The 13,065-nt window shown below is 44.3% G+C and overlaps 1 protein-coding gene across 3 annotated transcripts in view; it reads right to left on the bottom strand.

Annotated features, from left to right (window-relative positions):
• The window catches only part of aplp2 (amyloid beta precursor like protein 2), a 223,946-nt gene that overhangs the window by 39,773 nt on the left and 171,108 nt on the right, over positions 1–13,065 (bottom strand). For all 3 annotated transcript variants that reach the window (XM_043676955.2, XM_043676956.2, XM_043676957.2), the window contains one exon: positions 1,717–1,872. In XM_043676955.2, the coding sequence (XP_043532890.2) occupies positions 1,717–1,872 (156 nt within the window). The remainder of the gene's footprint in view (positions 1–1,716; positions 1,873–13,065) is intronic.

The following is a 13,065-nucleotide window of genomic DNA, read 5'->3' as shown; positions in this document are numbered from 1 at the left end:
AACAAGTCCACACCGACCCGCTGAAGCGCAACCCACCCAGACCCATTCCCCTACATTTACCCCTTCACCTAACACTACGGAGAATTCAGCATAGCCAATTCACCTAACCTGCACATCAGTCCCAAATGATTGAGAGATGAAACCGGAGCACCCGGAGGAAACCCACGCAGACACGGGGAGAATGTGCAAACTCCACACAGAGTTGTCTGAGGCGGGAATTGAACCCGGGTCTCTGGTGCTGTGAGGCAACAGTGCTAACCACTGTACCACTGTGCCGCCCACAGATGCGAGAATAATGTTCTCTATGTTGGGGAAGTCCAGATCTGGGGTCACAGACTAAAAATAAGGGGGTAAGCCATTCAGGACTGAGATGAGGAAGAATTTCTTCATTCAGACAATTGTGGACCTGTGGAATTCTTCCCCATAGGAAACTGCTGGGGTCAGTTCATTAAATATATTCAAGAACGGGCTGGACATGGCCCCTGCAGCTGAAGGGATCAAGGGGTTTGGGGAGAGGAAACAGATTGTACAATCAGCAATGAATATATTGAGCGGTTGTGCAGGCTCAGAGGACTGAATGGTTACTGGTACACTTATTTTCTCAGTTTATACTGAGATGTGGACACCTGCACATATAATCCAATACGGTACCTACCTTTCTTTGGGGAATTTGCAAATGCTGACAAATTGTTGCCAGGTTTAGCCACAGAACAGCTATCAGAAAGAGTTCCAGAAAGAGAGCCATCCAGTCAACAGTATATTAGGTCTTTCCTGCTTTAAAAAAATTTGTTTCTTTTCTTAGAAGCTGCATGGCCAGACAGTTTGGGAATTGAACCCAATGCTGAATCACCATTGGAAGATTTTACCCCCTGCCATCAATTGTCACTGATGTCAATCACTTTTAACTTGCAACTTTCAAGAGCTTACAACACGATAGACTATTTTAGTTATAGATTCTATTAGTTCCAGGTTGGAAAGGGTTCCTGTAATTGACACAAAATAATGACTGGGATGATACTGGCTGGAGAGACATGGAAGCAATCCTCAGGATGAAGTCAGTAAGGACAACAGCAAGAATTCCATTCAATATTATATGTACATGAGGGATGTAAATCACTCATTTACCTTTTAAAGCTTGTTACCATGCAAAGTGCCATACCATGAATCTATGAATGAGTCAATGAAGGGTTTAGTCTGATTATTAAACTCAATCTAAACAGAGTAATTTGAAAACAGATGGCAATGTGGACACAACAACCAAGGGGCATTGAGGTGATGAGGGAGGAAAGAGAGAAAGCAAAAAGAGTAAGAATGAGGAGGAGGCAGTTTCATGAGAGAAAAAGAGACAGAGAGACAGACAGAGAGACAGAGACAGAGAGACATGGACAATGAGGACTGGCACATACTGACCAGTGAAATGTTATTTATATATTATATATATCTCTAAATAATTATATATACAAAATACCCCGTTTTCCCCATCCCAGATTCTAGGATGGATCATTATCTCCCCTGCTCTGTCACTACCTGCATATTACCTTAAGAACTCTAATCTAAACTACAAAGTGAGCTGCATTTTTAACAAACGCTTTAAATTCTTGACCATACTTTGAAAACTCTCTCGTAAGGTTAGATGCCTTTGTTTAAGTTTTATTACAAAAACATCAATTTCTTAATCATTTTAATCAATGACCAAATAATTTTGCATTCACATACCTTGGACCTCAGTGATAGCTGGCATTGTCTTAACCTGAATAGGTCGGAATGGTTTGCCGTCAACGAATGGTGCCTCGACAGAATCAAAGGCAGTTTGGCTTTCTGAGCTGGAAGCAAGCTGATCCACACTGAAATGTTGCTCCTGCAGTAGCTCATCTAGGGAAAGTGCATTTCACATTTTCACATTTTGCTGAGACAAAGCAAACTCTCTGAATAAATTCACTACATAAAAACCAAACAGCAGCTGAATTACAAATAAGTTGCAAACATTCACAATAATAAGGTTGTTAAAGTACAGCACACTTTTCTAAAGCAATCTCATCTATCCCCTGGATTGTCTTAAACTTTCTTCACCATCCATACATTATTTTCAAGCAGCAAGGAGCCCAATGTTGCACAGTTACAGCTGTCTGGTCCTGCATTATTGGGCTACTGACTTCGATTTCGTATGAGTGTGTGAGGCCTGTAGCTGCTGGAGATCAGAGTCGAGAGTGTGGTGCTGGAAGAGCACAGCAAGTCTTCCTGCTGAGGCTCATTCCTGATGATGGGCTGTCGTCCGAAACGTCGATTCTCCTGCTCCTCGGATGCTGCCTGACCTGCTGTGCTTTTCCAGCACCACACTCTTGACTTAGATTAGGTGCCAATTCAATTTACTTATTATGAGCAAGCACTTGTAAAGCCATTGAAGACTAAGACTTCAAAATGTGGGTACAGATTATAAGTTAGAAACATGCAGATCATAAGAAATAGGAAGCATAGGCTGTTCTGCTCCTCAAGTCTGCTCTGCCATTCGATAGGATCGTGTCCCTGAACAGGCTGGGGTTTTTTTCCCTGGAGCGTCGGAGGCTGAGGGGTGACCTTATAGAGGTTTACAAAATTATGAGGGGCATGGATAGGATATTTGGACAAAGTCTTTTCCCTGGGGTGGGGGAATCCAGAACTAGAGGGTATAGGTTTAGGGTGAGAGGGGCAAGATATCAAAGAGACTTAAGTGGCAACGTTTTCACGCAGAGGGTGGTACATGTACGGAATGAGCTGCCAGAGGAAGTGGTGGAGAGGCTAGTACAATTGCAACATTTAAAAGGCATTTGGATGGGGATATGAATAGGAAGGCTTTGGAGGGATATGGGCTGGGTGCTGGCAGGTGGGACTAGATTGGGTTGGGATATCTGGTCGGTATGGACGGGTTGGACATCTCTATGACACTATGACTGATCTGACATTCTTCATACCCACTGTCCTGCCTTTTCCTATAACCCTTGACTTCACCTACTAATCAATAATCTATCCAGCTCAGCTTTAAATGTACATACTGACTGCCGCACAGCTCAGTGGCAAGCACTCCCAAAGACTCTCAACTCTCAGCTAAGAAATTTGTCTTTAACACAGTCTTAAATTGGCACCCTTTATTGAGGGTATGCCCAATGGTTCATCCTCTTAGCATTTACTCTATCAAGAGCATTTACCCTTAAGAATCTGAGTTTCAATGAGACCACCTCCCGCTCTTCTAAATCCAGTGAGTAGGTTCCCAAACTGTTCAGCCTTTCCTCATTTCTCAAGACTAGTGAACCTTCTCTGAACTACTTCCACAAAATTTCCAAACAACTATATTTTCTTAGGTAGGGAGACCAAAACTGCTCAAAGCCCTCCCAATATGGTTTTAACAGCACATTGTACAGTTGTAGTGAGACTTGTCAACTCTTTTGCTCCAACCACTTTGAAATAAGAGCCAACATTCCATTAGCCTTCCTGAATACCTGCTGCACCCATGTGCTACCTTTCTGCATTTCATGCAGAAGTAACTCCACATCCCGTTTTGTTGCAGCTTTCTACAGCTTTTCTCCATTTAAATAACGTTCTTTTGTTGTTCTTCCAAAATGAATAACTTTACATTTTCCTTCATGATAATTTGTTTGCCAACATTTTGCCAATTTACTTAAGACGCAGGTCAGGCAGCATCAAAGGAACAGGAGAATCGACGTTTCGGGCATAAGCCCTTCATCAGGTTGCGCTTTTCCAGCAACACATTTTTAAGCTCTGATCTCCAGCATCTGCAGTCTTCACTTACTCCTAACTTACTTAAGACCCCTCCCACCCAGATTATAATCTGTTCCACCCTCTTCCATTGGACAGAGGAATACCACTCTTGCTAGTATCCCTCTTGCAACATGCCTTTCCACCTGTTTTTGTCATCTGCAAATTTGGTGACAGTACATTTGCTTCCTTCCTCCAAGTCATTAATATATGCTGTTAACTGTTGTGGTCCCTGCACTGATCCCCATGGAACCCCGCTGTTTACAGGTTGCCAACCTGCTGAAGAATCCTTTAACCCACTAACTGTTTCATGCTCATTAGCCATTTTGCTATCCATGCCAATATACTATCTTCAACATCATGGGCTTAATGATTTAACATTTTTGAGAGACATCTTGTCAAATTCCTCCTGGAAGTCTAAATATATCTACTGGTTCCCCTCTTGATTTGAATTACTATTGTAACGTGAAAGTCATACCTTACATAAGTATATCAGGGAAATAAAACAGACTGCAGAATGGTGTTACAGCTACAGAAAAGTTGCAGAGAAAGATTAATTCTAATATGACAGGTCTGTTCATAACTTGGATAACAATGGGGAAAGAGGCTGCTTTTGATCACAAACAAAACAGAAATTGCTAGGAAATCTCAGCAGATCTGGAAGCATCTATGGAGAGAAATCAAAATTAATGTTCCAGATCAAGTGACCCCTCCTCGGAACTGCTTCTGAGGAAAGATCACTCGACCCGAATCGTTAACTCTGATTTCTCTCCACAGATACTGCCAGACCGGCTGAGCTTTCCTAGCAATTTCTGCTTTTGTTAGTGAGAAAAAAGGAGTTTGACGTAGGTGTCCTTGTTATCCAGACATTCCTGGGATGAGTATAGGGTCAGGGAGATGGTGCTTGCTGTGAATCTATTGCGGTGTAACGTGGATTGTAGTGGAATGAGAAATCTGGCAGACTGGAATTGATGTGTGCTATTACGAATGCCTTGAAGCACTTAATAATGATAGATGTCACTAATGATAGTGTTGGTTATGCCTCACAAGCCTTACGGAATTATTTAAGGATATCACAAAGGATATGACACTGATGAAGGTAGAGCAGTGGATGTGGAGTATATGGATTTTAGCAAGGCATTTAATAAGTTACCCCACTGTCGGTTCATTCAGAAAGTAAAGAGGCATGGGATATAGGGAAATATGGCAGTCCAGATACAGAACTAGCTGGCCCATAGAAGATAAAGGATGATAGTAGATGACAAATATTCAGCCTGGAGCTGGGTGACCAGTGGCGTTCCGCAGGGATATGTTTGGGACCTCTGCTCTTTGCGATTTTTATAAATGACTTGGACAAGAAAGTGGAAGGGTGGGGTTAGTAAGTTTGCCAATAACACAAAGGTTGGAGGAGTAGTGGATAGTGTGGAGAGCTGCTGTACATTGCAACGGGACATTGACAGGATGCAGAGATAGGCTGAGAAGTGGCAGATGGAGTTCAACCTAGAAAAGTGTGAAGTGATTCATTTTGGAAGGTCAAATTTGAATGCAGAATACAGGATTAAAGAAAGGATTATTGGGCAGTGTGGAGAAACAGAGGGATCTTGCAACCACATCCATAGATTCCTCAAAGTTGCCACCCAAGTCGACAGGGTTGTTAACAGGTGTGCTGTCTTTTATTAGCAGGGGTATTGAGTTTAAGACCTGCGAGGTTATGCTGCAGCTCTATAAAACCCTGGTTAGACCACACTTGGAAAATTATATTCAGTTCTGGTCACCTCATTATAAGGAGGATGTGGAAACTTTAGAGAGAGTGCAGAAGAGATTTACCAGGATGCTGCCCGGACCAGAGGGCATGTCTTGTGAAGAAAAGTTAAGGGAGCTAGGGCTTTTCTCATTGGAGCGAAGGAGGATGAGAGTTGTCTTGATAGAGGTGTACTAGATGTTGAGAGGCATAGATAGAGTGTATAACCAGAGACCTTTTCGCAAGATGGAAATGGCCATCACGACAGGGGATAACTTTAAGATGATTAGATGAAGGTTTAGGGGAGGTGTCAGAGGTAGGTTCTTTACACAGAGTGGTGGGTGTGGAAAAAGCACTGCCAGCAGTGATAGTGGATTCAGATACATTAGGGACTCTAGGATAGGTGCACGGATGAAAGTAAAATGTAGGGTATGCAGGTTAGTGTGAGTTTAGAGTAGGATAAAAGTTTGGCACAACAGAGGGCTGAAAGGCCTGTATTGTGCTATACTGTTCTATGCTCAATGTCCTATGTACGCCCGAAACATCGATTCTCCTGCTCATCAGATGCTGACTGTTCTGCTGTGTTTTTCCAGCACCACACTTTATCGATTGCATCTGCAGTCCATACTATTCCCTTTCATGAAGCCATGCTGAATATGCTTTATTATTTTCCAAATGTTCTGCTATTACTTCTTTAATAATTGATTGCAAAATGTTTCTTACAATAGACAATATGCTAATTGAACTATACTTAGCCTATTTTTGCATCCCTTCCTTTTAGAATAGGAGTGTCACATTGTCAGTTTCCAATCCTCTAGTACACTGAATTATTCTGTTACACCCCTCAAATATTCCAAAAATCTGCAATTAAAATGGAGGATTGAGGATTTATTCTGAAGTTGTAAAACTCAATATGGAGTCACAGAGGTCTGTCTATTAGTCTGTGCTAGTTTAAAACAACCACCTAACTATTCTATTCCCATTTATCAGTACTTGGTCCATAGCCTTGTATACCTTGGCATCTAAATATTACTTATCCGTTGAGTGTTTCTGCCTTGACCACTCTTACAGGCATTGAGTTTCAGATTTCTGCCATCTTCTGGGTATTTTTTTCTGACATCCCCTCTAAACCTCCTGCCCCTTACATCAAATCTATGCCCCCGGTCAATGATTTCCTCAACCAAGGAGAAATGTTCCTTCTTGTCTTTGCAGTCTATGTCCCTCAATTTTACATATCTCAATCATGTCCTCTCTCTTCCCCTCTGCTCCAAGGAAAATAACTTCAGTCTATCTAATCTTCCTTCATAACTTAAATCCAAGCAACATCCTGATAAATTTCTTCTGCGCCCTCTGCAGTGTAATTTCACCCCTTCTATAACGTGGATTCCAGAACTGCTCACAATACTCTACTACAGAGAGGTTACGGCCTAGTGGTATTATTGCTGGACCCAGGAAAACTCCGGGAACCTGGGTTCAAATCCTTCCACAGCAAATGGTGGAATTCAAATCCAACAAAAATCTGGAAATAGAGTCCATTGATAACCATGAAACCACTGATGATAGTGTTACGAAGTCAAAAGAGTGTATGGTCACTTAAAAAGAGTGTATGGTCACTTAAAAAGAGGGATAACTTTTCTGAGCTAAGAGATTGAGCACATGTGCCTGTGATTAGCTAACAAGTGCAGAGAGTGCTGAAAATTGGTAAAATGTAACAATCAGCTTGGGATTGTGTTTTGATGTTAAGGCAATCCATTTTGAATTTAAGTAGCGTGCCCAGGATACCAAAAAACCATTTGAACTTGATTGTATTGACAACTGCAGACCAATGACAGGGTACGAATCTGGGGGATGGAGAAAGGGAAGGCATTTGAAAATTAGTCACAAAAATCATCTAAATGCTCTCAAATAAACCTCTCAGAAGGCATCATTTATTAAAGGCACCCAAGAAAATTGATACAAAGACACTTGCAATAAAAAACAAAAATCATAGAAGACGACCCAGGGAGGAGAGCAGAATTGGAAGGATGGAAGGAAGACAGCACAAGAGACTATATGAGTAAATCCTATCCCAAAGAATATTCTCCAAGAATGTTCACAGGCCTTAAAAAAGGAACAATGTTGGCTAACCTCCACTTCACTGGGTCCTTGCCTGAGGCGAAAGAGTAGACAAAGATTTCATACAAGGCTCCAGCAATTTCCTCAGCTGCCTCCCTCACCATTCTGGGATAGATCCCATTGGGTCGAGGAGACTTACCTGCTTTAATGCTTTTTAAAACACATAGCACTTGCTTCTTTTTTACATTGACACGCCTTCGAACACCAACATCCCCTCCTGAGACACACCATACACTATGCCCTTCTCCTTTGTGAATTATAGATGCAAAGTATTTGTTAAGGACCTCACCCATTTCCTCCGGCTCCATGCATAATTTTCCTTTGTCATTGAGTGGACCAAACCTTTCTCCAGCCACCCTCTTGCTCCATATGTGTGTGTATAAAATGCATTTTCCTTAATCCTGTTTTCAAAGACATTTCGTGGCCCCTTTTAGCTCTCCTAATTTCTTGTTTCTCGAGTTTCTTAGTATCTTTGTATTCCCTGTCTCTCTTCAGTTTCTCAAATCTTTTTGTATGCTTCCTTTCTCTTTTTGACTAAGCTCTCATTCAAGGCTCCCAAATCTTGCCATCCTGATCTTTCATTGCCACAGAAGCACAATGGTCCTGAACTTTGATCAACTGGCCTTTGAAAGATTTCCACGTGCCAGTGGATTTATCCTCCAGCAGCTGCCCCAGTTTATATTCCCCAGTTTCTGCCTAATATTGTGGTAGTTAGCCACTCTCCAATTTAGTACACAGAGGACTACTTATGGAGTAAATTATGTACACTGTTCCCAAAATACTCTCCCATGAAAGTTCCAATCACCTGGCCAGGCTCATTCCCTAATGCCAGGTCTAGTATAGCTCCTCTTTGAGTTGGACTATTTACATTTTGTTTTAAAAAAGCATCCTGGACACGCCTAACAAATCTGCTCCCATCCAAGCCCCTGGCACTGAGTCCCAGTCAATACAGGGGAAGTTAAATTCAGCCACCATAACACCCTGTTGTTTTCACATTTTTCCATAATCTATCCACATACCTATTCCTCGATCACCTGCAGGCTACTAGTAGGCCTGTTGTACAATCCGCTCAAAGTGACTGCATACTTGCTTTTCCGAGTTCTATCCAGCAGCCTCACTGGATGAGCCCCCAAAATGCGTCCTTCCTCAGTACAGCTGAGATATTCTCCTTAATCAGGAATGCAACTCCTCCATCTCTTTTATATCTCTCTCCATCTCACCTGAAACTTTTAAAACTCAGAATGCAGTCTTGCCCTTGTCTCAACCAAGTCTCTGTAATAGCTACAAAACCATAAATATATGTACTAATCCAGGCTCCAAATTCATCTGCCTTTTCTTTCATTAAAACAAGCATACCTCAGATTGTCAATCCAGCCGTGTTCAGTAATCCTCGCAGTCTTACTGGCCTTGGTGTCATACTTCTCAGTCATTTTACTGCTTGACCTACTGCTTTCGTTCCCGTTCCCCACCACCCTAGTTTAAACCCTCCTGAGTGCCACTTGCAAACCTTCTCACCAGGATGTTGTTGCCCTTTCAGTTTAGGTGCAAGCTGTCCTTTTTGTGTAGGACCCACCTGCCTCAATGATCCACACTTCTGAAGCCCTCCCTCCTACACCAGCTGTTTGACTATATACAACTGTACAACCCCGCACCGCCCATTTCTACCTCCTGCCCAAAATCCACAAACCTGACTGCCCCGGCTGACCCATTGTCTAGCCTGCTCCTGCCCCACCGAACTCATCTCTGCATATCTCGACACGGTCCTGTCCCCCTTAGTCCAAAAACTCCCCACCCACGTTCGGGACACCACCCACACCCTCCACCTCCTCCATGATTGTCGATCCCTGGTCCCCAATGCCTTATCTTCACCATGGACATCCAGTCCCTGTACACCTCCATCCCCCCCCATCACGAAGGACTAAAAGCCCTCTGCTTCTTCCTTTCCCGCCGTACCAACCAGTACCCTTCCACTGACACCCTCCTTCGACTGACTGAACTGGTCCTCACCCTGAACAACTTCTCTTTCCAATCCTCCCTCTTCCTCCAAACTAAAGGAGTAGCCATGGGCACCCACATGGGCCCCAGCTATGCCTGCCTCTTCATAGGATATGTGGCACAGTCCATCTTCCGCAGCTACACTGTCACCACTCCCTATCTTTTCCTCCGCTACATCGATGACTGTATCAGCGCTGCCTCGTGCTCCCACTAGGAGGTTGAACAGTTCATCCACTTTACCAACACCTTCCACCCCGACCTCAAATTTACCTGGACCATCCAGACTCCTCCCTCCCCTTCCTAGACCTTTCCATTTCTATCTCAGGTGATCGAATCGACATGGACATTTACTATAAACCGACCGACTCCCACAGCTACCTAGACTACATCTCCTCCCACCCTGCCCCCTGTAAAAACGCCATTCCATATTCCCAATTCCTTCGTCTCCAACTCATCTGCTCCCAGGAGGACCAGTTCAAAAACCGTACAACCCAGATGGCCTCCTTCTTCAAGAACCGCACTTTCCCGCCAGACGATGCCCTCTTCCACTTCCCGCTCCTCCGCCCTTTAGCCCCGCCCCTCCAACCGTCACCAGGAAAGAACCCCACTGGTCCTCACCTACCACCCCACCAACCTCCATGTACAACGTATCATCCGCCGTCATTTCCGCCACCTCCAAACAGACCCCAGCACCAGAGATATATTTCCCTCCCCTCCCCTATCAGCGTTCCGAAAAGACCACTCCCTCCGTGACTCCCTCATCAGGTCCACACCCCCCACCAACCCAACCTCCACTCCCGGCACCTTCCCTTGCAACCGCAAGAAATGCAAATCTTGCGCCCACACCTCCCCCCTTACTTCCCTCCAAGGCCCCAAGGGACACTTCCATATCCGCCACAAATTCACCTGCACCTCCACACACATATCTATTGCATCCGCTGCACCCGATGTGGCCTCCTCTATATTGGGGAGACAGGCCGCCTACTTGCGGAACACCTCTGGGACACCCGGACCAACCAACCCAACCACCCCGTACCCCTTCACTTTAACTCCCCCTCCTACTCCACCAAGGACATGCAGGTCCTTGGACTCCTCCATCGCCAGACCATGGCAACACGACGGTTAGAGGAAGAGCGCCTCATCTTCTGCCTGGGAACCCTCTAACCACAAGGGATGAACTCAGATTTTTCCAGTTTCCTCATTTCTCCAGTTTCCTCATTTCCCCTCCCCCCACCTTGTCTCAGTCAAATCCCTCCAACTCAGCACCGCCTTCCTAACCTGCAATCTTCTTCCTGACCTCTCCGCCCCCACCCCAGTCTGACCTATCACCCTCACCTTGACCTCCCTCCACCTATCGCAATTCCAACGCCCCTCCCCCAAGTCCCTCCTCCCTACCTTTTATCTTAGCCTGCTGGACACACTTTCCTCATTCCTGAAGAAGGGCTTATGCCCGAAACGTCGATTCTCCTGTTCCTTGGATGCTGCCTGACCTGCTGCGCTTTTCCAGCAACACATTTTCAGCTCTGATCTCCAGCATCTGCAGTCCTCACTTTCTCCACAACTGTACTATCGTCCTATTCCTAGTCCCTCTGGCACATGGCATGTGAAATAATGCTGAGATTACAACTCTCGAGGTCCTGCTTTTCAACTTTCAACCAAACTCTTTGAACTCCCTTTCTATGACCTCATCCCTCTTTCCTGCCTATGTCGTTGGGTCCAATGGATCATCCACTCGGCACTTCTGGCTGAACATTGCTGCGAATGCTTCAGCTTTATCTTTTGTACAGATGCACTTGGCACTTCCATTATCAAGGATGGGAATATTTGTGTGGCACCTTTCTCCAATGAGTTGTGAATTGTCCACCACCATTCATGACTGGACGTGGCTGGACTGTAGAGCTTGCATCTGATCCTTTGCTCTGTCCATCACTTGCTGCTCATGCTGTTTGGCATACAAGTAGTCTTGTTTGGTAGACTCACCAGTTGACACTTCATTTTTAGGTTTGCTGAGCACTGCTCCTGACGTGCCCTCCTGCAATGTCCATTGAACCAGGGCTGATCACATCGCTTCATGGCAATTGCTGAGTGAAGGATATGCCAGGCCATGAGGTCACAGCTTGTGTCAGAGTATAGTTCTGCTGTTGATGGCCCACAGTGCCTCATTGATGCCCAGTTTTATGTTCAAAATCTATCCCATTTAACACGGTGGTAGTGCCACACAACCCAACACAACGGAGGATATTTCAATGTTGGATGGGACTTCATCTCCACAAGGACTGTGTGGAGTTCATTCTTACTTATACTGTCAGGGACAGAAGCATCTGCAGTAGGCATATTGGTAAGGATAAGGTCAATATGCTTTTCCTTCACTACCTGCCACCAACCTAGTCTAGCAATAGACAATAGGTGCAGGAGTAGGCCATTCTGCCCTTCGAGACAGCACCACTATTCATTATAATCATGGCTGATCATCCTCAAATCAGTATCCTGTTCCTACCTTATCCCCATAACCCTTGATTCCACTATCCTTAAGAGCTCTATCCTTTAGGAACCTACCAGTTTGATCAGCAATGCTGCTGCCAAACCGCTCTTGGTGACAGACATTTAAATCCCCCAATCCCCAGAGTATATTGTGTGCCACCCTTAGTGCTTCCTTCAAATGTTTGAGTTATAAGTTGGGGTTGAAAAGGTTGGGATTTTTTCCCTAGAGTGTAGGAGTCTGAGGGGTGACCTGATAAAGGTCTATAAAATCATGAAAGGCATATATAACGCAGATAAGACAATAGCTATTCCAAATGATAGGGGACTCCAAAACTAAAAAATATAGGGCTAAGTTGAGAGGGGAGAGATACAAAAAGGGCAATTTTTACACGCAAACGGTGATGAATGTCTGGAATGGGCTGCCAGAGATTGTGGTGGAGAGTCCGAACTAGATGAAGAGACTTGAGAAACTTGGGTTGTTTTTTCTGGAGCAGCAGAGGCTAATGGGAGACTTGATAGAAGTCTATAAAATTATGACATGCATAAATAGGGTTGACAGTCAGAATATTTTCCCCCCATAGTTGCAATGTCTAAAACTAGGGAGAATGTATTTAAGATGAGATGGGAAAGTTCAAAAGAGATGTGATGGGCAAGTTTTTTTTTTAAACACAGAGCGTTAAGAGTATGGAACGCATTGCCAGGGGTGGTGGTGGAGGCAATTACGATAGGGATATTGAAGGAACTTTTAGATATGCACATGAATATACAAGGATTGGAGGGATATGGACCAAGAGCAGGCAGAAGGGATTAGTTTAATTTGGCATCATGTTTGGCACAACGTTGTGGGCCAAAGCTCCCATTCCTGTGCCATACTGTTCCATGTATCTCATCATATGCCTCTGCAATGTTCTTTACTGCTTGGGAGATATTACAGGACTTGTAAAATTCCTTTCAATTTTTACCTGTTTCAGATGCCTTACTAG

This window comes from Chiloscyllium plagiosum, unplaced genomic scaffold (genome assembly GCF_037043375.1).
Source record: "Chiloscyllium plagiosum isolate Xiang-an unplaced genomic scaffold, Cpla_swu_hap1 HiC_scaffold_29, whole genome shotgun sequence".
Taxonomy (NCBI): domain Eukaryota; kingdom Metazoa; phylum Chordata; class Chondrichthyes; order Orectolobiformes; family Hemiscylliidae; genus Chiloscyllium; species Chiloscyllium plagiosum.
This window is presented reverse-complemented; position numbering and strand designations above follow the sequence as displayed.